Consider the following 23,585-nt stretch of genomic DNA (forward strand, 5'->3'; position numbering starts at 1 on the left):
ACCAGGATAATGAAGCTGGAAAAAGATGTAGGATTCTGGCCACAGGGGTCTTAACTTATAATACTGAGGAGCTTAAACTTTAACCTGTAGTAAAGATAGGGTAGGGGTGATACTGAAGAGCTTTTTAATAAGGAGGGTGATATGGTCAGAATTGTGTTTTAAATAACTCTTTCTGCCAGCAGGGGTTGGAGCTAGATAGAGGGAAGCGTGAAGGATGGCCAGGAGGCCATTTACATCTTGGTAAAAGATCCAAGCTCAAACCACCTTGCCTTGCCCTTGTCTGCTTTACATGTTTGGTGGAGAGTATCTTGGTACAAAGCCAAGTGGGCAGATGAAAAGAAATGATGAAAGAATCAGAAGTGACAGCCTTTTCAGGGTTAATTTTAATATGACAGCTGCTGAAGCATAGCAGAGTCTGTAGGCCTTTGCAGATTACATGCATGCATTTCATTAGTTTGGATGTGGCCTATGCAAAAATTCATTGGAGAGAAGTGGGGAAGACTTGACAGGTGACATTCATCTGTGGTCCTCTAGGGTTTGAAGACCTGTCACAACAGGCCAGAGTGCTCCAGTTTTCTGCTTCCTAGTAAGGATCTCCTGAGATTCCACCAAGGAAACAGGGAGGAAAGGAAACAAGGACCTGTAAGGGCTTGGTGAACATCCTGACATGTATACTCAGGGCTCCAAGGAAGCATGGCAAAGCAGGAGCTAGGATAATTTGCCAAGCCAAGTGCTCTTTTAGATAGAAACAGTAGACCAATGTAATATTAAGCCCTGGGACTTCAGGAAGAGTCCTTATGTTATTCAGCTCTCAATTATTTTTTTAGTATTTATCTTTTTTTTGAAGATTTTATTTTTATTAGAACACAGGCAGGGGCAGAGGGAAAGAGAGAGAATCTCAAGCCGACTTCCTGCTCAAGGCGGAGCCTGACTCAGGCCCCAGGATCATGACCTGAGCCGAAGGCAGACGTGTAACCAACTGAACGACCCAGGCACCCCTTTCTCATCTTTTTTTTTGATGAAAAAACTCCTCCTTCCCATTCCAAATAGGTGACTCCCAGGAACCAAATACAGGAATTTCTTTTGCATTTCTTTCTTTTTTTTTTTTTTCAAGATTTTATTTATTTGTCAGAGACAGAGAGAGCACAAGCAGGGGGAAGGGCAGGCTCCCCACTAGGCAAGGAGCCTGATGTGGGACTCGATCCCAGGACCCTGGGATCATGACCTGAGCCAAAGGCAGATGCCCAACCGACTGAGCTACCCAGGCGTCCCTCAGAATTTGCATTTCTAATAAGCTCCCAGATGATACTGATGTTTGCATCTGATCTGGGTACCACACTTTGAGAACCACTACTGTATAGACATTAGAAATGTGACCCTCCCAAAGATTTAATAAAGTCTCATATGGTTCTTGGTATAACCTTAATGGAAATCAGTGGAGAATCAGTAAGGCCTGCCCTACACAGCTGTAATTCTGACCCAGTATTGACTTAGTGAGTCACTACTGTGTGCACAACCTCTGTGTTGTAAAGCTACAGAGGGAAGAGATCCAATCTTTGTCTCGGGCCCTCTAATGAAATAAGAGGGGCATCTGGCTGGCTCAGTTGGTAGATCAAGAGTTCCTGATCTCGGGGTTGTGACTTCAAGCCCCACATTGGGCATAGAGCTTACAATAAGTGATAAATAAGAAAAGGAATGAGAGAACTAGGGTGCCTGGCTGGCACAGTCAGAAGAGCATACAACTCTTGATCTTGGGGTCATGAGTTCGAGCCCCATGTTGGGTGTAGAGATTACTTAAAAATAAATAAAACTTGAAAAGAAAAAAACCTGTCACACAAGGAAAAACATGAGAAGTACAAAAAGAGAACTAAACCATGGAGCCCAGAGGTCTTGATGTGTGAGTGATACAGGAAGAGCATATGGAGGAGCTGTACTCAGTCATCTGTTGCTGTGTAACAAACTATCCAAAATTCAGTGGCTTGAAACAGACACTGGTTATTATCTCTCATAAGTCCGCAGGTTGACTGAGCTCAGCTGGGTGGTTTTTCTGTTCAGTGTGGTGTTGTCCGGGACCACAGTCCTTTAGAGGCTGGACTGAGCTGGCATGGTCCAAGAGGACTCAGTCACATAGCAGTAGTTCATGCTGACTTTTGGCTTGGAGTCCAGAGGAAGCTGTTAATTGGAGTGCCTTAAGTCTCCACTGGGTGGCCTCTCAGCATGACAGCAGGGCTCTGAGCTAGAACATTCCAAACATGTAAAAATGGAATCTGCAGGTCTCCTAACACCCAGCCTCGGAAGTTACAACATGGTTACCTCTGCTGTGTTCTATTCGTCAAAACAAGTCACAAGGCAAGCCTTATTCAAGAGGAAGGAAATGGCCTACCTCTGGATGGTAGGAGTAGCAAAGAATTTGCAGCCGTCTTTAATCTGCCATCTTTAATCTGCAGCTGTCATATTAAAATTGAGCTGCCTGATTGAGGCAAGTTTTACAGGATTAATAGGGTTTTAACAGGCAGAGCTTTCTAGGGGAAAAAGTGATGTACAGAAAGAAATAGCAAGTCTTCAATTTGACTAGGGGAAAGGGTACCTGAAAGGGTCCTAGAAAGTGGGGGGGAATGGGTCTGTGCTACATGGGGCTCTGAACAGCAGATGGAAGAGCTTAGCCTTACACTAACTTTGAGGAGTATGGAGGACCTATCAATGATTTTATTAGCATGATACAATTTGGGAATGATTCTTAAGGCTCCAAACTAGTTCTTTGTGTTTTTCCCTGTAAGCCCAGTGTTAAAAGCTGTGGATTTGGCTTCTCTTTCTAGGATGTGAGAGGAGGTCCTCACTCTTCAGGTTATTATAAACTATGCCAGGCAGCCATTTTGAAGGAAGAGCGGGAGAACCCTAGCAGTGCTTGCAGGACTGGCCAGACTAGGAGTCGAGGGACGTGCGGCTTTGTGCCAGACCTAGCTAGGCTTTTTTCTGCTGCATCAAAGGTTAGTACTTAGTCTTGCCCTTGTCTTTTTCCCACAGTAACCCTCCACTGAGTGAAGAGATGTTGCCTCCTGGGGAGTGGATGTGTCACCGGTGCACTGTTCGCCGAAAGGTAATGATGCTGCTTTCTGAAGGCTTTGCTCAGAATGCCAGATCTAGAGCACTGATATTCGAGAGCTAAGACGGCCTGGCCCTGAAGGCATTTTCGTCCCTTCTTCTTGTCTTTTCCAGCCCTGGAATCACCCTCACTCTCCCCATGGTGACTGTTTGGAATCCAGTAGGGCCTAAAATCCAAACATGAGCTGCTGAAATGAGCAGAAGAGGTGTGTTAATTTACTGAGCCATGTTCATTCACTAGTGACAGGAGTAGGCTGATTTAAGTGGCCTGAATGTGGCAGCTATATCCATGACTGAAAGTGGCTGAAGAAAAACAAAGCTGTTTCTCCAGCTTGGTGGAAAAAGGATTTCCCTTGCCCCAAGTCGCTGGTAGAGGCTTGACTGGGTGTATGAGGGACAGAAGATTTTGAACCCGTTTGTACCCCTAGAATTTCTTTGTGCACATATAAGGTTGCCTAATCCCTCTTTAACTCCCCTTTCCTTGGCTTTGATAATTCAGTACTGGCTTTGAGAACATGATTTTCTATTTTGAGACCTTTTATGGGGTGCAAAAGCTAAATTCCTCTTTATCAAAAAAGGAAGTGGGTGTGTTTCCATCCAGATTATGAGAGACCCAATCCTCAAATTATAGACTGTGGATTAGAATCTGTCTATGGATTGTAAACCATCTCCTTCCCTCCCCCCACACTAATTACACAGCAAGCAACTTGCCTTCGTTGTGACATCACCTCTGTTGTCCTGGCCCCTGAACATGATGTCACAATGAATGATGATTTCCTTGGTTGCAGAAACAGGATGAGATGATTCAGAGATTGTGGTTTATGTGTGTAACAGTTTTCAGCCTTTTTCTTAAACAGGCAGACTTTTATTTTTCGGTATGTACACAAGGGTTCTTACTAAAAGGCAAGGCAAGGCCAAGTCAACCACTTAGCCCCAGCTGTAGTTTGATACCTCCTAAAGTCCACAGACCAGGCTGTCCTCCAGCCTATCCACCTCTCAAGATCTCTCCCTGTGCATCCCCAGTTAGGTTAGAGGAGGGCCCGTTAGTAGCATCTGCCAGCCACGAGGCCTTTGAGAAACGCGCCACTGAAGAAGCTGGATGTGAAAGGGTTGGGAACAGCTGAGGGAGAAGTGAAGTCAGGAAGAGAGGGTGGAGAAGAGGAATTAACATTATTTTGGTGCCCGTCACGTGCCGAGTCTTTTACACATGTTGTCTCATTTAATCCATACCGCTATCTGTGGGTGCTGAGGGTAGTGTCTCCATTTTAGAAAGGAAGAAACTGAGGCTCATCACACACGTAGAATAACTTTCTCAAGGACTCAAAAGAATTAACAGAGCCAAGATTTGAGCCAAATTGCCTCACTCCAAAGCTCTGTTACCTCTTCATCAGTTTTCTAGAAGCAGAGCTGTTTGGTGGGGATTATTATAGTAGCCTTTTTCTAACATAGTGTGCTTTCCCTGAAGTGCCACTCTGACATGCTCTTGGGTGGCCCTCTTTGCCTACCATTGCCATGTCTGCCTTTTCCAGCACCACTACCTCTATCCCCCTTTGGCTTCCTGTAGTTATGTTGAAGGAGACTGAAATGATACATCCTTTGGCCTCAGCAACCTCTGATGTTCAGGTCCTGTTCCTAGTGGAGGCTGAATCTTCCCCTGACTCAGAGCCTTCATCCTTTTCATATATGTGACCCTCTGTCTCCACCGTATCTCTGAAAGGAGGAGAAGAAAGGTTTTACTAGTCTTACTTTACAGACAGACAAATTCCTGCACACCAACCTGCATCATCCAGGGTCACAAGGAATCATAGGCAGAACTGGGACAGATCCCAGGTCTCCTGAGTGGAGACCAGTGTTAAACCTTCATTTGACCACTCTTTGGAGTCCTAGAGGAAAATGTAATACCAGCCATCCAGTCCTACTGAGTAAACATGGTTTTTTTCCATTTCCCCACCTTCCCATTTGAAGAAGTGTCCCTTTTGGAGTTCTAGTTAAACTTGAAACATTGAAAGCCACCAGTCTTGGACACTGTGATCACTGGGTAGCTACCTTCCACACACCAGCCATCCACCTTGTAGTGTAGTTACTTCCCGTGTCAGCACCCAGCCTCCCTGGACAGGGAGCTCTGCTTGCCTGTTTTACCTTTTACCTTTGCATTTGCAGACTTTATTTGGAGCACAATTCTTAAAACCATTCAGGAGGTCAGGATGCTCCGAGGCAAACTACAGTGATGTTGAATGCCCTTCTGTCTTCCTCAGTGTTCTCACTTAGCTCACTCAGTTGATTCTCACTGTGGTAACTTTCTATCCCTTTGCCTCTGTACTTTGTATAGAGATAGTGTGTATCCATATGATGACTTAGAGTAAAGGATGTGTGGGAAGAGTGTATAATTGTTTCTAACTTTCCCTGCTGTTTGGTGATTCCCTGCTGCTGTACGTAGTTTGCCAGCTTTAGTTCAGTTCAGCTGTAGTTCTGTCAGCTCGAACAGACCAGTGTTCCAAGTCTCCAGGTGGATGAGTCTGTGACAGGTTAGAAAATTTCATAATTTTGGCTAGTGGTCTAGCAAGGACTTTGTGGTACCCATCTCTTTCTGTGTTGTGGTACTTTATGTGATGGGCCTGCCTGTTCATTCGCACAGAAACGCGAGCAAAAAAAGGAGCTGGGCCACGTCAATGGACTGGTGGACAAATCCGGCAAACGGACTACATCCCCCAGCAGTGATACTGACTTGTTGGACAGATCAGCCAGCAAAACTGAACTCAAGGCCATTGCCCACGCCCGGATCCTAGAGAGGAGAGCCAGCCGGCCTGGCACGCCCACATCCAATGCCAGCACAGAGACCCCCACCTCTGAGCAGAATGACGTCGACGAGGACATCATTGACGTGGACGAGGAGCCCGTGGCAGCGGAGCCGGACTATGTGCAGCCCCAGCTAAGGCGGCCCTTTGAGCTGCTGATTGCTGCCGCCATGGAGCGGAACCCCACCCAGTTTCAGTTGCCCAATGAACTGACTTGTACCACCGCGCTACCAGGTTAGCCAAACTCTCGTGCTCCCCCCACTTCCCCAGAGGGCTCCTGTCCTGCCCGAGCGGTGCTGCCTCTGGAGTCACCATCCGCGGCGCCGCTCTCGGGCTCCTGTTCTTTGTTCTTCCTGAACATCTTTGAAGGTTTTAGGTTTTACTGTGCTTATTCAGTTTTCTGTTTTCTGCCCTTCAACGTATCACCTTTTTAAAAATACAGGTAATATATTCTCATGGTTCGGAAGCCAAAAAATATGCAAAGGCTTAAAATGAAAAATTTCCCTTCCACCCCTGTCTGCCATTTGCCTCCTTTCTACTTCCTACCCCTCACAGATAACCACTCTTTGGTTCTTGTGTATTTCCTTCTAGAATTTCTTTGTGCATATATAAACAATTATAGATAACATGCTCAGTATTTTCCCTCTAACTAGCTTACTTGGTATGCTACTCTACATGTTGCTTTTTTCACTTCACAATATGCTCTAGAGATCTTTCCATATTAATGTAGGCATTTCTCAGTTTTTCTTAATGGTTACATAATAGTCTATTATATAGATGTGCCATAACTTATTCAACTGATTTCCTATTAATGGACATTCAGGTTGTCCCTAATCTTTTGTTACTATAGATGGTGCTTCAACAAATAATTTTGTAAATATATCATTGTGTACATGTGAGTGTATCTGGAGGGTAAATTGCTAATGTTAGAATTGCTGGGTTATAACTATACATTTATAGGGTTTTTTGTTTGTTTTTGTTTTTAAAGATTTTATTTATTTATTTGACAGAGAGAGAGAGACAGCGAGAGAGGGAACACAAGCAGGAGGAGTGGGAGAGGGAGAAGCAGGCTTCCCGCAGAGCAGGGAGCCTAATGTGGGGCTCGATCCCAGGACCCTGGGATCATGACCTGAGCCGAAGGCAGGCGCTTAAGGACTGAGCCACCCAGGTGCCCCATATGCATTTATAGTTTGATAAGATGTTGCCAAATTGCCCTGCATACCTTTTTTTTTTTTTAATCAAGTCATCTTCTACTTGATACCACAAAGCTTTTAGATGTTCTTTTCTTTTTCCCAGAGAAAGTGAAATTGGCAATCTTAAGAATCCTGGTCAGCGGGGTACCTGGGTGGCTCAGTTGGTTAAGCAACTGCCTTCGGCTCAGGTCATGATCCTGGAGTCCTGGGATCGAGTCCCGCATCGGGCTCCCTGCTCAGCGGGGAGTCTGCTTCTCCCTCTGACCCTCCCCCCCCTCATGTGCTCTCTCTCTCTCTCTCATTCTCGCTCTCGCAAATGAATGAATAAATAAAATCTTTAAAAAAAAAAAAAAGAATCCTGGTCAGCCACAGGATGCATACGGAATCCAGGGTTTTCTGATTTCTGTAAAAATGCAGTAAAATTATAGTCTTCTCAGCCACCTCCACAGAACAGTCTTCGTTGACTGTTTGACTCGGGTCCTTATATTCCTTAGGTTGCCAGTTTCTAAAACTTAAGCTTCTGACCGCTTTATGTTTGCAAAACACAGACCTGTGTTTCTGCCTCAGAACGAGTGACTTCTGACCATAGTTCTCATTTCTGTCTGTGTTCCTTTTCCTGCCTTCCTGTTCTTTTTTTCGTTTGAAGCCAGCCCAGGGGGTCTCAGAGAGAGACCCATGTCTAGGCCATGGCACGTGCTTTTCCTGAGATCTCTTCTTTCACTTACTATTGTTTCCATATCCCAGACTAGGAACTCCACATCCAAGAAAGCTCAGCACCATCAATTTCTCTTCTAGGTTCTAGCAAGAGGAGAAGAAAGGAGGAAACCACAGGGAAAAACGTTAAAAAGACACAGCACGAGTTAGATCACAATGGTCTTGTTCCCCTACCAGTCAAAGTCTGCTTCACATGCAACAGGTATTTTTCTTCCATCCTGAGGGCTCTTCTCCATAGTCAGCAAATGATACTTTTTCTCTCTCCCGTCACCTCTTCCAAACCCTCTATGTTAAACGTAGACAACCCACATTCGGATGGTATGAGTACAGAGACTGGGTGACCAATTGACCAGAGCCTTGACTATCTTAACAAATTCCCTGAAGTACCTGAGAACTGTGTTTATAAAGGCTCGGATGAGAGGAGTTGGACTTAAACAGAAGCAAGAGATATTTCGATGAGCTAGGAGGAGGAGCTCTGGCTAGCAGAGACACAGGTCCCTGGAAAAGGCAAATAGTTTTTAAAGATGAGTTTAAAAGTAATACAAGTATCCATGGTAGCTAATATGCATCAGACTGGATGACTTCCAAATGCCTCTAGGCTGCCCCAGTTGTAGCTTCCCTGAGACACTGGTTTCCTTCAGATAGGAGCTCCTCAGTGACAGGAACCAGCTGCTTCAATGACTGAAGCTGGACTTAGTGGCCTGGGTGTCTTAGAAAGGCAGGAGAGCAGGAGAAAATAGCTATTAAAAAGAAATGTGCCAAAGGAAAAAAAGAAATGTTCCACAACAAAAGCTGTAGGGAACTAGATAGTAGAGCAGCAGAACTCTGAGCCAGGCCCAGACTGATTCTCCGGTGCATCTCAGACACCCAAGGAGTATCTGTGGTTACAAGTCGCAATTGGTGTTTGCTGAAGCCCCCACCCCCGAACTATGCATACACGGGTACATTATAGAGCCCGTTCCCGGCACAACTCTCTCCGCGTGTCATTTTTGCTGAGTGCTTCATGCAGAAGAGACGCCTTTGCTTGCTGTAGTGTAAGACTCTAGAAACATGGCTAGAGACTTTTTTTTTTTAATGAGGTAGTTACTTTCTTTTAAGGAGTAGAAAGAGCAGAGCAGAGTTGGCTATCTTCCCCTTGTGGGTACTGAGCATTGATCATTCCTGCTCTGACAGCCACTTTAGCTGTACTCCAAATAAACGTTCACTTCCCCACAAGACACATTCCTCTTAGAAGAGAGAATAATGGAGAGCCTGGTGGTAGCCCCCAACTTCATCCATCTTCCTAATGGTGAGTGTAACTGATCACTGGGGGAGGAGGCTCTGGGAGAACATGGTGAGGATTAAGGAGCAGAGGCTGTTCACAATGCAGAGTTGGTTTCAGTTTTCCCATCTTGCCACAGAAATGGCCTACAACTCTCTTTTGCAGGAGCTGCCGCGTGGCCCCTCTCATCCAGTGTGACTATTGCCCCCTCCTGTTCCACATGGACTGCCTTGAGCCACCGCTCACTGCCATGCCCCTGGGCAGATGGATGTGTCCGAATCACATCGAACATGTGGTGGTAAGCGCAGCATCAGCGTCGCCCCTTCACTTCTCTCTGGGCACAGCTGGGGCATGGACTGATTCGGTAGAAAGCAGAGTAGGGTCAGCTTTGTACAGAGTTCACTATAATCTCTCAGATACTAGATTCTGCAGACCATCCTACTCAGTTCTGATTGTTTTGACATGCCTCAGCTGTGCATTTCGCCTTTTCCCACAATGCCTTGTTTTAGCTGTACAGGCAGACGTGGTTGTTGATGCATAATTTCTTCCACAGTGAATTAAGCAGCTGATGTTACAGTTCTAAAAGGGGAGTATGTTAGATCCAACTTTTGGGAATAAATGCTCTCATGGTAGTTGCTTCCGTATTTTCCTGCCTCTTATTTTTAGAGGAGACAAACTAAGAAACTCTAAAACGTTTATTCTCCTATCTCAGGAATTATCACAGGCAGTCAACTCCCAGTAACTCGGGAGAGTTGAAGAATTGGCGTGGATAACAGTGTTCCAGTCAGCCATTTATTGAACGCCGATGTGTCCTAGGCACCACATGAGGCTCTTTCCTGTCTCTCTAGTTTTTAACACCCACCTTGTCATGGTACATAATAGGTATTCAGTAAGTAAGTCATTGAATGAGTGAATGGTGTGAGGGTCCTTTTATCTTCTCTCCCGGGAGTCTTGGGTGCATTTTCCAGATGCTTCCTGGGGCTCAAATGGAACTGTCGTTTGCTATCTCCAAAAGAGGCTTAAGCTTAGTCCCTTTCCTGGTAGGCCCTAAGAACAGTCATTTACAAAGTTGAATGGGTGAGGGCTTCAAAAGAGCAGCCCTTCCAGATTCACAAAGAGATTATCGCTTAAGACATTGTCTATCAGATGGTAATATCTTTTGGCCCTCAGCTTGACAGTGTGCTCCTCACGTTGCACTGAGGGACTGTAGTTATAGACTTGCACACGTGGGCAGAAAGGTTGCTTTTGGCCTCTTCATTTGGCTAACACTGCTCAGAAGGGCTTAGCTAGGAGGAAGCATCTCTCTGAGGCGCAGTTATGAGTGTTTCGTTTTGCCTCCTGCTGAACCAGAAAAAAACAACCATGAGCAATATGCCCAAATATGAATCTTAAAGAGCAGCTTTCCAACAGATGAAAAATTAATTAGGTAATTTTTTTATTAGCCACTTAGGGGTTTTTCCTACTTGACTAATTAGGCAGCTGCGGCACAGATCTTTTCTTTTGAATTAAAGTGTAGTGGACCAGATGTAGAAGCGGAAAAGCGGCACAGGGTTTATGCGCCTTCTGTATGCCGCTGTGTCAAATTCGTTCTTCCCTCCCTTTGGCCTCTTGGAGCAGTCCAGGTTTTCCACCTTCTCTAGGGCAGGACTGTGAGATCCAGGTGGACTCGCTAATATTCCCTGGTATGTTGGAAGAGGAATAGGGCAGGGCACACGGGATTCTGGTGCTGATTCCTCCTGTCAGCCAGGCTCCTATATAGGAAACCGTCCTGCTTCCTGTGGGAGAGAGTGCCTTCTAGAAAGGGAGTCTGGGTGTCGAGGGCCAAGGCCTACATCTCCACTGAAACCTGTGCTCTGTTAGGGTACACTGGCAAAAGGCGATGCGAGCTGTCAGAGGCTGAATTTGAAGGGCATTTCTTGGCTAATATTCTATTTCTTGTCCCCCTCAAGGCTCTCTAGGGAAGAGAACATACCAGTTTTCCCTTGCTAGACCAGGCAGAGCTGAGGGAAAAAGTTTTATCCGTGTTCCTTGGCCCCCTGACAGGAGTGTTGACATACCAGCTCCTGACAGAAGGAACCTATTTGGCCAAGGGCTTCTATTTTTCGAACCTAGAGAATAGAGGTTGTTGGGAAGGGGATGCCTTTTGAGGTTCGTTGCAAGAGTGTGTCTGCTTTGTACCTAGCTGAACCAGAAGAATATGACGCTGAGCAATCGGTGCCAGGTTTTTGACCGTTTCCAGGACACCATTTCACAGCATGTGGTCAAAGTGGACTTCCTGAACCGAATCCATAAGAAGCACCCTCCTAACCGCCGTCTGCTCCAGTCAGTCAGAAGAAGGAGCTTGAAGGTGAGTCCCCAGCCTGGTGCGGGCAGAGTGGTGGGCTTTGATTGTTTCCAGGGGATAGACAGGGTCGTGGGCCCAAATTGATAGACAGGGAGGCTGAAGCCCTGACGTTTGTCTCTGGTGTCTCAACAAGTGGTGAACATGACCGTATGTTGTCATACTTGAGGATAGAGGTCAGAATTATGAAGGCCAAGCCCCAAACTCTACAAGTTTCCAGGTCTCCTGAGGATCGGTGCTCTTTAGTCCCTTCCGCCAAACAGAGGTGCTCTGCTGTTGCTAACCCCTCAGCGGGCACTCGTGCTCTCTGTTCCTGGGAGACGGCCCCTTTCCCAGAGCTGCCTGGTGGCCTGAAGGTGAGGGTGATGAAGCAGAGGACCATATGGAAAGTGAGGAGCTATCCCAGCTGAGGAACTTAAGAGGAGAATGACTGTTGTTCCAGGCTGCTGGTAATACATCATGAATACTCCGAATTGTGGCCTTGGCGGTAATAATACCTAACATTTGTATACACTTGACAGTTTGCTAAAGTGTGTCCGCAAAGATCAACAGAAAAAATCCCTTTGTTGAAAAGCATTTGGGGGTGTTGAGGCTGTTTTCATAGACCAGTCAGTTCCCTCATTCGTTTAACCTGGAGAGCCCAACACTGTACACCCACACATATGCTTAATCTTCTCTTCTGAGAAATCCCGCAGGCAGTGAGTGCTCTGTGCCGGTGGAGACCAGCAATTCTCAAATATGGCCACTTGGTGGCAGTCTCACTTTAACTCACTCACACCACTCCCGTCACTTCCAGTGGATGTCAGCACCAGCAAGATGGTAGCTGTTGGAAATTGTATAACAATCTCTTAACTGTGTAAATATTTATACTTCAGTGCAAACACCAGTTTCCAAAATTAAGTCAAGGTGTTTTCAGTTGGGGGTATTATAGAGGTGGTGTGTCTCATACCTTAGTGAAACAGATTTAAAAGTAATCTAAACTGTAGATTTGGAAGAGAGCCTGGTCGCTGAAATGAACAGGCCAAGAGGCCCTGATGAAATCCTGTCATTTTATAATGCCGCCTCCCTCTTTCTTTTTTTTTTCTTAGAAGAGCGGCGGTGGGCGGGGGGGGGGGGGCAGAGAAAGGGGAGAGAATCTCCATGCCCAGCACAGAGCCCAACACTGGGCTCGATTTTACCACCCTGAGATCATGACCTGAGCCGAAATCAAGAATCGGACACTTAACCAACTGAGCCACCCAGCCCCCCCCCCTTTGTAAAGGTTTCCCTGTTCTTGAGGAAAATCCAAGGGCATGAATTGCCTGAAAAGCATTTTGTACTTAGACAATTTGAGAGTGAATTGAGGACAGTGGTGGAGAACTGCTCAGCTCTGTCCTGGAACATGTTTATCGCTGATGGAGCGCAGTGCAGCAAAATCAGCTTAAGAACTTTGTGTTTTTGTTGGGGATTCCTCTTCCTGCTACCCCTTCACTCTTCGCCAGGGATTTGCCTACCATTCTATTCCTCCCCCTCCCATTCCTGGGTTACTTCGGACAAGCCCAGGGCACTGGCCATCACTGTTAATGGTGCTGACTCTCAGTTCCACCTGCCTTGCCTTTCTCCTATCCAGATTCATATCTGCCTGCCCATCCCACAGACACTCCAGTCTCAACTTGCCCAAGACCAAAAGTCTTCTGCCTCCAAATCTGCTCTTCCTCTTGTATTTCCTGTTTCAGTAAATTACCACAATTTCCACCCAGCCCCTCAAACCAAAATTCTGGAAAGCATTTTCAGCTCTTCTTCCCTTATCCTCCATAAGGACTCGGTCACCAAATCTGTCCTCCAAATGTTTTCCAAATCCACCAAGTGCTTCCACACCTCTATGCCTTATATGCTTCTCCCCGGCCCTCACTTCCCCTTCGTCTGCCTGGAAGTTCTCAACTTCTAAGGCTCAGCTCTAATACTGCTTTCCTATGAAATCTTCCCTAATCCCAAATTCCTTTGCCACCCCCCCCAAGACAGAAATGAACACTCTTCCTCTGTGTTTTTTATAGCTCCTTAGCCACGTCTTTATCCTAGGACCCGTTACACTGTGTTATAATGTTGCTCTTTATCTCTGCAACTAGACTGTGCGCTCCTTGAGGGCAGAGCTTAAGTTTTATTCATCTCTTGGATCTCTAGGACTTGGGGCAGTACCCAGACTCAGGAGGTGCTCAATAAATATTAGTTGAATGTATGAATGACTCTTTGCTTGTGTGGCTCTTTCATTCTTACATGGTATGATTCAGAATGTGTCTTCTGTCTTTGTACAACAAAGAGGTCTTCAGTTGTTTCATTAGTCATGAATGAATGGATGAAGAAAACTGACCTTAACTGAGTGCTTGTCACAGGCCAGGCCTCTTGCTGAGCATTTCCACTGTGAATAGGACCTCCTTTAACTTTGTACCTCTCCTCCCACACTTGATGCTGAGCAGCCTAGAGTGCCGCTGGGAAGCTGTGTCCAGAGTCAGGCTTACACTTCTTAGGCCAAGGCAGTGGTTTCTGGCTTCTACTTGATGAAGAAGCGCTCGGGGGGTGGGCAGGGCCCATGCCTGCTGTTTCCAGTTCTGTGCCTTCTCAGGCGTGTGTGTGTGTGTGTGTGTGTGTGTGTGTGTGTGTGTGTGTCTCACAGCCCACTGAGCCTTCTTGTCCCAGTAGACCCCAGAGTGCATGACGGTCCCACAGGCATCGGCACCACAAGCAGAAAGATGCGGCCAGGGCAGAATCAGCTGGACGTGTCAGCACCATCTCCCTCTTCCTCCTCCTATCTATCCTGAACAGGTTCCTGATGCTATCAAATCTCAGTACCAGTTTCCACCCCCTCTCATTGCACCCGCGGCCATTCGGGATGGGGAGCTGATCTGCAATGGGATCCCTGAGGAATCACAGACGCACCTTTTGAACTCTGAGCACTTAGCCACCCAGGCAGAGCAGCAAGAGGTGAGTGAAGGCAGGGTCGGGGTTCCAGAGCCAGTCTTCCTTCCATCTCACCACAGCGGTGACTGGAGGTAGCCTCAGTGCCATTCCCATCCCCATCTTCTGCAACCCCACCCACCCCCACCCTCATCCCCCAAGAGTTGACTCTTCCAGAGAGAACTCCTGGCCGATATTCTGAGGCAAGTAAAAGAAGTACAGAGTCAACCTGTCTGCTTCTCTCCATTGGCCCCCCCAGTGTGCTGCGGGACGGGCACATCCGTCTCGTAGAAAGAGCTCAGTAGACCCGTAGAGAGGTTAGGCGGTAGTGCTGAACACACAGCAGTTGCTGCATATTGGTTCACAAGGTGAGCCTTAGGGGCGGAGCCCGAACGGGAACCCCAAGCTCTGCTGACCAGGGTGCTGCCTGCTGAGCGTACCAGCAAGTCTCGCTTGGGACTGGAAGTGGAATCCCGGCAGAAGTCAAGCACACCTTTCCTGGGCATTTGCGATGGGACCTCGGAAACAGTGCTTATCAGCTATGCTGTAGCCCTGGCCACTGGGGCAGGAAGGACCAGCGCCTCCCAGGCCTCTCACCCTCCTCTCCTCTCCTCTCCTTCCGTTGCAGTGGCTCTGTAGTGTTGTTGCGCTCCAGTGCAGCATATTGAAACATTTATCTGCTAAGCAGATGCCTTCGCATTGGGACTCTGAACAGACAGAGAAGGCTGATATTAAGCCTGTTATTGTGACTGACAGCTCAATCACCACCTCCCTGCAAACAGCTGACAAGGCACCTACACCTTCCCACTGCCCCCTGTCCTGCCCCTCAGGGATTAGCACCCAGAATTCCCTGAGCTGCTCTCCACCCCACCAGCCCCCAGCCCTAGAGGACATCAGCTGCAGTTCTTGTGCGGAAAAATCCAAGAAAGCCCCCTGCGGGACTGCCAACGGGCCAGTGAGCACAGAGGTGAAAGCCAATGGCCCACACCTCTACAGCAGCCCCACTGATTCCACGGACCCCCGGCGACTTCCAGGCGCCAACACCCCCTTACCAGGCCTCTCCCACCGGCAAGGCTGGCCCCGGCCCCTCACGCCACCAGCGGCTGGGGGGCTTCAGAACCACACCGTCGGCATCATTGTGAAGACAGAGAATGCCACTGGCCCCAGCTCTTGCCCCCAGAGGAGTTTGGTTCCTGTCCCAAGCCTGCCCCCTTCCATTCCCAGCTCTTGTGCCAGCATCGAGAACACCAGCACTTTGCAAAGAAAGACTGTCCAATCACAGATAGGACCTCCGTTGACAGAGTCAAGGCCACTGGGCTCACCCCCAAATGCCACCCGGGTGCTCACTCCCCCCCAAGCAGCAGGAGATGGTATCTTGGCCACAGGAGCCAACCAACGATTCTGCTCACCAGCGCCATCATCAGGTGAGTGCTGCTCAGCCTCGGGGTAATTTGGATCCCGTCCTTTCATGTTCTTCCTGGCAGTTAAACTTCAAAAAAACACTTATATTCCCGTGAATATTTCAGAGGACTTCGGTCTCTCTCTTATTTGCCCTCCCCACATGTATGTAAGAAAAGAAGGCACGTGTTAACTTGTCCCCGTTTCACTGGTGGGATTGCTTAGGCTCTGAAAGTGTAAGTGATTTCGTCTAGGTGACCTACCGAGTCAGTGGCAGGATTGGAACTACGGCATATTCCAGACTCTTTTCTCCTGACTCCCCTCCCCACACCTTTCAGGCCTAGTCTTCTGCGTGTTTATGTTCTGTCTCCTTAGAGGAAGGCAGCCTGCTCTGTGGAGCCACTGTAGCCAGCCTGAGGTTCTAGGCGATGGCCTCCGTGTTTCAGGATCCACACCAGAGACCAGATCACGCCTGATCTAGATTGGCAGAGCCCACTCATGTGAAGGAGATTCCAGGTCAGGGAAAGCAGGGATAGAAAGCAACACTGCCTTTCAGAATAGCTGCAGAGCGACATGCCCACAGAGGTTGGCCTGGCCCAAAAGCTCACCCTTGGGCCACACGCAGAAAGGCAGTCCCTTCTACCCGTATTTGGCCTAGTGTGGACCTGCTCTCTCAGCCAGCTATCCCCAGTCAGCACTCCGGACCTCGAGATTGCTGACCCCAGCATCTGAACCAGGTTTCAGATGCTGCTGGAACCCCCTGTGGTCTCTCCTGTCTGAACTGAAGCTGGCCTCCTAGTCAGCTGGGAGTCTCGGTAACCAGGTGACTGTGACTTCTCTGCATGGGGGCCCCTGGTCCCAGGATGGCCCCTACCTTCAGACTCTTTTTCTGTCTCTGTTTACCTCTTAATATGACCTGGATAGGTGCTGCGCCCTGTGAGTGGAACTCCAGGAGGCAGGAGTTACAGGGGCAGGCATAGAGGCAGCCGGGAGGTAGTGACGGCCCAGAGAGCAAAGCCACCCCACTGTGTTCCCCAGAGCCGTAGATTTCACCGGTTCTCGGTGCTCTGGAGACTCCTGCGTGCCCGGGTGCCTTGTCGTTCCATCTGCCCTTCCTCACCACACATTTTTAGCTCTAGGAGTTCCAGATCCTATGGGGTGAGAGTCAAGAAGGGAACATCACCTTGGGTCCGAAATCCAGACCTGTCTCGGCAGTGGGGGATTGGACCGGTGGGTTTCCCTCAGGCGACGTAAGTAACAGTCTTCCTGCTCCATCCCCAGATGGCAAGGTCAGCCCCGGCACGCTACCCATAGGAAGCGCTTTAACCGTACCCTCTTTCCCAGCCAACTCTACTGCCATGGCGGACCTCACCAGCTCGCTGCGAGCGCTCACGGACGCTCATGGAGGTGAGTGAGTGAGCTGTGCCCTTCCACCAGCTGCTGCGGGAAGGTGCCGTCCCTGCGCAGCCTTCCAGCCCGGTTGGTTCAGAAAGGAACCGAAGGGATGCCTGAGCTCCCAGGGCTGGGGAGGCAGGTTAAGAAAGCAAGCCCCTCGTACCCCTGCCTTCCACACCTCATAATCAAGTGAAGGGAGAGCAGAGCCAGCTGAGCTTGTGAGGCCGACTAAAACCAGGAGGGCCTTGTTCCCCAAGTCGGAGAGAACGGAGGCACCGCTTGCCCTCTGTGAAGAGAGGGTGGGTAGAAAATCTAAGCCTCGGTGTCAGCCAGCCAGCCCTCCCCGCCGCATGCAAGCAGGGGATTTCTCTTGCTCTGCTTCCCCAGGACCACCGGACCTAAAATCAAGCCTCCCACCTCCAAGGGGCAGCTGCCCAGGTGGCGCCGGGGCCCATCTCTCACTGCAACATGGCTAGGGAGATGCCCAGCTCTGGATCCTTAGGCCACTTCGTACTCTCTGCTGTTCGAGAACAATCACTTGGTTAGATTTTAGAAATGCTAAACTATTTGCTCTGTGACCCTCACCTACTTCCGCCTTCCATTTCCTCCTCAGCTGCTTTTTAATCTTTTTCTTTGGTTAATAGAAATCGAGATAAATATGCTGGACGAGAAGCTGATCAAGTTTCTGGCCTTGCAGAGAATACATCAGCTTTTCCCCTCCCGGGTCCAAGCTTCACCGGGCAGTGCCGGGGCACATCCGCCGGCTTCTGGAGGGCACCACACAGAAGGTGCGCATGCACACACCTGCCACCACAGCACACCGTCAGGTCTCCCCTCTGTGTGTGAGGGCTCTCGGTTTTCGGTATCTCAGTGCACCATGTGTGCCTTTAACGGGCTTAATAAAGCACCGGGGTTTCTTCCCCCAGAAAGCAGGAACAGAAAGGCAACCACAACTTTCACGTCAGACTCGGTCAAGTCTGCTGTGACTTTCTTTCATGCTCAGCCACTTTGAGACACAGAGCGGCCACGAGTGCCTTTGGGGATATGTGGTATGCTTTCCGCTGAACTGCTTTCAAGTATTTGGGTTACAAGTTTCCCAAGAGGGAATTTTTCAAGTTCAAGGTGAGAAGCAAAATAACAGTAACAGTTGAGCTAGCCTCCTGGAAGTTCTTCCCAAGAGTTTTACCTGTTTAGGCTATTCCTTTGAGCATTAACCCTTAATGAGCCTTACTGATTGAAATCGTGGGAAATGCAGAGCTCAGGCCCCACCTCTGACCTACAGCATGAGAATCTACATTTTAACAGGATCTCTAGTTGATTCATATGCACACGGAAGTTTGAGAAACGCTGGTCTGTGCGTTGTGTTTTGCATGGCCTCCCTATGGTATCATCTGGTCTATCCCCGATAAGCCAGTCAGCAGCCCAGGAACTTAAACTACTTTCATCTTTGAATTCTATGACCATCTTCAAAGATGGTCCCTCTTGCCCCGTGTTGGAAATGCTGTGGGTGGGGGGAGAAGCATCACCCCGAAGCAGCCCAGTGTCCAAGGTGAGTTTGGCAAGATGACTCATCTAGTGGGATTATTTTCTCTCGGCCACGAGCCGAAGGCCCGGGTTCTTCGGGTTTATGTTTGAGGCCTCAGGTTCTGAGTTTCTGAATGATCCTATCCCTGTGTTTGTCTTGTAGTGCAAAGAAAGGAGGTACAGGCCCGAGCTGTGTTCTACCCTCTCTTAGGGTTGGGAGGAGCTGTGAACATGTGCTATCGAACCCTCTACATCGGGACAGGTGAGCCCAGCTGAGAGAGGCACCGAAGCTCTTCAACCCTAAATACTAATAGCCTTTCCCACAGAGGCCAGAAAGGGGTGAGGGAAAACCCTCTCCAGGGCTGAGTGGTTTAACCCAGCAGCTATCCAGGCAGGAGGGACTAAGAAAGATTATCAGCTGCTTCTCTTCCCTGGCTCAAGCCCTTTTGCTCTGGGCCCAGCATGACCTCAGGAGAGAGGAGAGTCAGCTCTGATTGCTGCCCAGTGAGCCATTTTAAGCACGCAGGAAATAACCGAGCAGAGGGCACATACTTTGTCCCTGGAAGTCTTTGAGAAAGTGATGGGGCTCACACACCCCTCACCTTTACTTAGTCATGTATCTTGTACAGAGGGACAGTCTGCTTAGCCCACGGCCCAGAGATCTCCTTTCTTTGCGATGACAGGCTTTATGAGCCCTGCACCCCATGTCATGCTGTCACGGTAATAACCCCCCTTTTCAGGAGCTCACTCATTCCTTCTGGGCAACAGCCACATGTTCTAGACGAGATCAGCTGGCAGGGACAGCCGTTCTTTCGAAGGGGATTGGAAAAGAAACCCGTTTTTGTTCAAAAGTACAAGACTTTCGTACTTTTGGGGCCCCAAGCTAGCCCTTCCCCCCACTGAGGCCTTACAGTACCCGCCCAGGCACTGACTCCCGGCCCCCCGCCCTCCCCATGCACACGTCTTACAGTCTTGTTCTCTGCCTGCCTTTACCTCTCTTGCTGCCACTTGCAGGAGCTGACATGGACGTGTGCCTTACAAACTACGGTCACTGTAACTACGTGTCCGGGAAACACGCCTGCATATTCTACGATGAGGTGAGGGGTGGGGATGGGGTGGGAGGGAGCTCTCCCCACCTGAGGCCTCTCCTAGGCACTGGGGTTTTTTGTTCAGTGTCCTGGGTGAGGGGAAGGGGGGTGGGGAGGTCTTCTCCTCCTCTTCCCTCCCTGTCATTCCTGGAGAAGAGTCTCGGTGTGGAAGGGCGTCTTACCGTGGCTACCGCTCCCTGGGAGCAAGGCTGCCATTTCTCCTGAGATTGGTCACAGGCTCAGCAGGGGGAGCCCGCCTGAAAGTAGGGCAGGGGACCAGCATAGAAGGAAGCCAAGCCCTCTGCCAATGAATAGCATTTCAACAGGAGCCAGTGCTGAGGAGGCAGAGGAAAGGAGCAGTGGGAGAGCAGGGGTGGGGGTTGGGGAACACTGGGAAGGAAGGCTTCCTTCCTTCCTCACCTCCAAGAGGAGGTGAGTCTTGAGCCCTGTTCTAAAGAGACAGGGAAGGGGCGCCTGGGTGGCTCAATAGTTAAGCGTCTGCCTTCGGCTCAGGTCGGGGATCGAGCCCCGCATCGGGCTCCCTGCTCCGCGGGAAGCCTGCTTCTCCCTCTCCCACTCCCCCTGCTTGTGTTCCCTCTCTCGCTGTGTCTGTCTCTGTCAAATAAATAAATACAATCTTAAAGAGACAGGGAAGCGGGGCTTGACTGGGGAAGAATGAGCGCTCCCCAGGTAGAGCAGCACAGCCTTCTCCATGTGTCCTCTCTCCCCTTAGCCCCAGGCCCCACGCAGCAGACCACACATCTTATCTTCCCTCCTCCTCCTCAGAATACCAAACATTATGAGCTGTTAAACTACAGTGAGCACGGGACAACGGTGGACAATGTGCTGTATTCCTGTGACTTCTCTGAGAAGACCCCGCCAACCCCCCCAAGCAGTATTGTTGCCAAAGTGCAGAGTGTCATCAGTAAGTTGGACCCTGTGGCCCCAAAGCCGGCCGTTTTTGGACACATTGTGTTAAGACCCCCGTCAGGGTGGCTCAGGTTTGCTGCCAATGACCGGCTCTCTTGCCTTCCCGGTCCCGTTGGCCAAGCTCTCCTTGCTTGGGGGCCCAGGGAAAGCCACAGAGAAGCCAATGCTATGCGTGCACCCACCTGCCTGGGGACTTCAGACTCCCCTGGTCCTTTCCCGGTGTCCCGCAGCCATGGCAGACAGCGCCGGGTGGGTTGGCCGCTTCACTCTTCCTCTCCCGGTGACCACGCTCCTTCTTCCCAGGGCGCCGCCGGCATCAGAAGCAGGATGAAGAGCCAAGTGAGGAGGCAGCCATGATGAGCTCCCAGGCGCAGGGGCCACAGCGGAGACCCTGCAACTGCAAAGCCAGCAGCTCGAGCTTGATTGGGGGCAGTGGGGCCGGCTGGGAGGGCACGGCCTTGCTGCACCACGGCAGCTACATCAAGCTGGGGTGCCTGCAGTTTGTCTTCAGCATCACTGAGTTTGCGACCAAACAGCCCAAAGGCGATGCTGGCCTGCTGCAGGATGGGGTCTTGGCCGAGAAGCTGTCTCTCAAGCCCCACCAGGGCCCCGTGCTGCGCTCCAACTCCGTTCCCTAGGACTGGCGGCTGCCCCGTCAGCCGCTTGTCTGCCCAACCCAAGACTCCTGCAATGCAAAAATGTACACAAACCAAGCCCGGGTTTTTTCTATACTCCACCAGAAACCCTTCAACTACAATCTTTGCATGAAATGAAGAAAACCTTTTGACTGTTTTTTAAAAATCCTTTTTCTTTTCTCAAGTTCTAGGGGGCATTTGCACATATATTTGTACTCAGCATTTCATGGGAAAGCGGCAGACCCGAGCCGAGGAGCAGCGAGGGCAGGGGGGGAAGGCCGATGGTCTGGACACTTCCTCCAACACGAAACCGTTCCCCACCCACCTCCTGCTCCCTCCCCCTCGCCCGCCGTTGTAAAATAATCAGAAACTTGTTCTATTTTGTGGCAGTGACAATAGTTTTATATTAAAAGAAAAAATACAGTTTTCATACAGCAAAATCTATACAATATCATTGTTTTATTTAATATAAAGATCGCTACCCACCCTACTTCCGTGGTTCCCACCCTCCAAGTTATTTTCCCTTTCTGCAGCGGTTGCACTACAGGTAGCTACTGTGTATTATGGACAAATGAGAAATGAATTCTTTTTCTGGCTGTCCATCTATTTTATTTCAAATAAGGAAAAGTGTATTTGGATTTTGTGTAAATACATCTAGTGATGACATTTTTTCAATGTTTTTAAAAACTGTACAGTACTACATGTGGTAGAGCGTTTTCCTCAAATTGTCTATTGTAGCAAAAACGTTTTTGTCGTAAACCTGTTTCGTCTCCTTTTTTTGTTCTCTTGCCACCTCTCTCCTGTTCCTCCCACCCCTGGCTCCCTCCTCCCCCCCCCCACCCCAAGTAGTACCGATGTACATAGTAATTGTAATGTTTTAGACTTTACAGAAACTTTCCTGTATTCTGTATATAAAAAAACAAAAATACTTCAAATTATGTTTTCTGCCTGTCTGTCCTACCTGTCATCACACTTAGAGGGGACCCTCCCCAAGATCCTGGTCGCAGTGTCATTGAACTAGTCTCATTCCTAGACACTCAGTCCCCAAGGGAAGGCAGGAGAGCGGAGGTCTGGGAGAAACGTGAGCCCAAGGTGGATGTGGGAAAGTGGAGGGCTAGGGGTGCATCTGCGGGGTGGGGCCGGGGGTGGGGGGGCTCTTGTCTGGCTTTATGGGTGACCTGAGGGAATCATTTGACATGACCACATACTGCAAGAATCCGAGAGTGTGCAGGCCCTCGCTCTTCCCTGTTGACTCCCAAACCAAGATGATAAAACAGGAGCTGTCTTTGAGACCTCCGCATTCTGGTCTAGAAACTTTAACCTCAGGAGTTGGGGCTGCTTTTAGTTGCAGTTGTTTGCTGTCATATTTGATTTATCAATCCTGGGAGAAGTCAACACCTGGCTCTCTCCCGCTGTCAGCCTGAGCGGGGCAGGCAGCAACTCCTTCAAGTATCACTTGAGTCCCTGCTCTGTGCATGGCCTTTGCTGGGACTTTGGGCTTGGTCTACAGAACTTGCTGTGAGCAGTCAACTAGACAGATAGGACTCCTGCCTCTTGGAGCTTAGAATCTAGTGTGGAGCAATCTGTCGATTCAAACGTCTCTGGGAAGCACCATGAAGAAAAAGGAGAGATCCGATCTCCAGACCAGTGGAGCCACAGCTTACGTGACTAGCAATCCTAACTTCCCTGCAATTGCAGCTCCTCATCAGAAGAGGAATCTACTGCATTACCTTAATTCTGAGGCCCTGAGAAGCCTCTCATCAAACCACGCCACCTCTCAGACCTGACATGAGAAACTTGCTCTGGGAAGTTTTTCCTGAAGACAAGTCTTCGACTCCTTAGATAGAGATCACCTGTGTGTCTATCCCAGCAGTGTTCGAGGACGTGGTACCTGTTGGCATGTCGGGAATTTGCCTTGAGGATGGAGAATGCACCCATTTGTTTCATTAATATTCCATTCCCAGCTTCATCCCACGGCGTCTACAACTGAACCCCAAACCCATGGTGCAGCCAAGTAGGAAACTTCTCCCCTCCCTGAATCAGGTCTGTCTCTAGCTTCCACCTCCCGCCTGGCTTTATCTCCACCACTCTGCTCCCCCTGCCCTGATGGGCAGGAACATAACATTGTTCTGCTCAGTATTTCCACGGCTAACCACACTGCTGGGCACACCATAAGTGTCAAACAGTGGGTGCTCAGTTGTAAAGGTTTTCTCAGGCAAGTCCTTGTCCTGGCAAGTCGCCTGGCCAGCAGTCCCCTTACCCGTTCTTCCCTAGCTGT

At 49.3% G+C, this 23,585-nt stretch overlaps 1 protein-coding gene across 2 annotated transcripts in view; it reads left to right on the plus strand.

Moving 5' to 3' along the window:
• The window catches only part of PHF12 (PHD finger protein 12), a 41,009-nt gene extending 18,767 nt beyond the window's left edge, over positions 1–22,242 (plus strand). Inside the window, exons 1-14 of one of the 2 annotated variants that reach the window (XM_025851031.2) lie at positions 2,263–2,479; positions 3,025–3,097; positions 5,738–6,131; positions 7,886–8,006; positions 9,231–9,363; positions 11,248–11,412; positions 14,206–14,364; positions 14,966–15,761; positions 17,017–17,142; positions 17,775–17,918; positions 18,818–18,916; positions 19,669–19,751; positions 20,529–20,667; positions 20,976–22,242. In XM_025851031.2, the coding sequence (XP_025706816.1) occupies positions 3,047–3,097; positions 5,738–6,131; positions 7,886–8,006; positions 9,231–9,363; positions 11,248–11,412; positions 14,206–14,364; positions 14,966–15,761; positions 17,017–17,142; positions 17,775–17,918; positions 18,818–18,916; positions 19,669–19,751; positions 20,529–20,667; positions 20,976–21,310 (2,745 nt within the window). In that variant the 5' untranslated portion in view covers positions 2,263–2,479; positions 3,025–3,046 and the 3' untranslated portion in view covers positions 21,311–22,242. Of the gene's footprint in view, positions 1–2,262; positions 2,480–3,024; positions 3,098–5,737; positions 6,132–7,885; positions 8,007–9,230; positions 9,364–11,247; positions 11,413–14,205; positions 14,365–14,965; positions 15,762–17,016; positions 17,143–17,774; positions 17,919–18,817; positions 18,917–19,668; positions 19,752–20,528; positions 20,668–20,975 lie in introns of those variants that run through there. The other variant, XM_025851030.2, reaches the window with a different exon arrangement.
• Positions 22,243–23,585: the final 1,343 nt, after the last annotated feature.

Source organism: Callorhinus ursinus, unplaced genomic scaffold (genome assembly GCF_003265705.2).
Source record: "Callorhinus ursinus isolate GAN/ISIS: 27379988/994484 unplaced genomic scaffold, GSC_fseal_2.0 scaffold34, whole genome shotgun sequence".
NCBI classification, from domain to species: domain Eukaryota; kingdom Metazoa; phylum Chordata; class Mammalia; order Carnivora; family Otariidae; genus Callorhinus; species Callorhinus ursinus.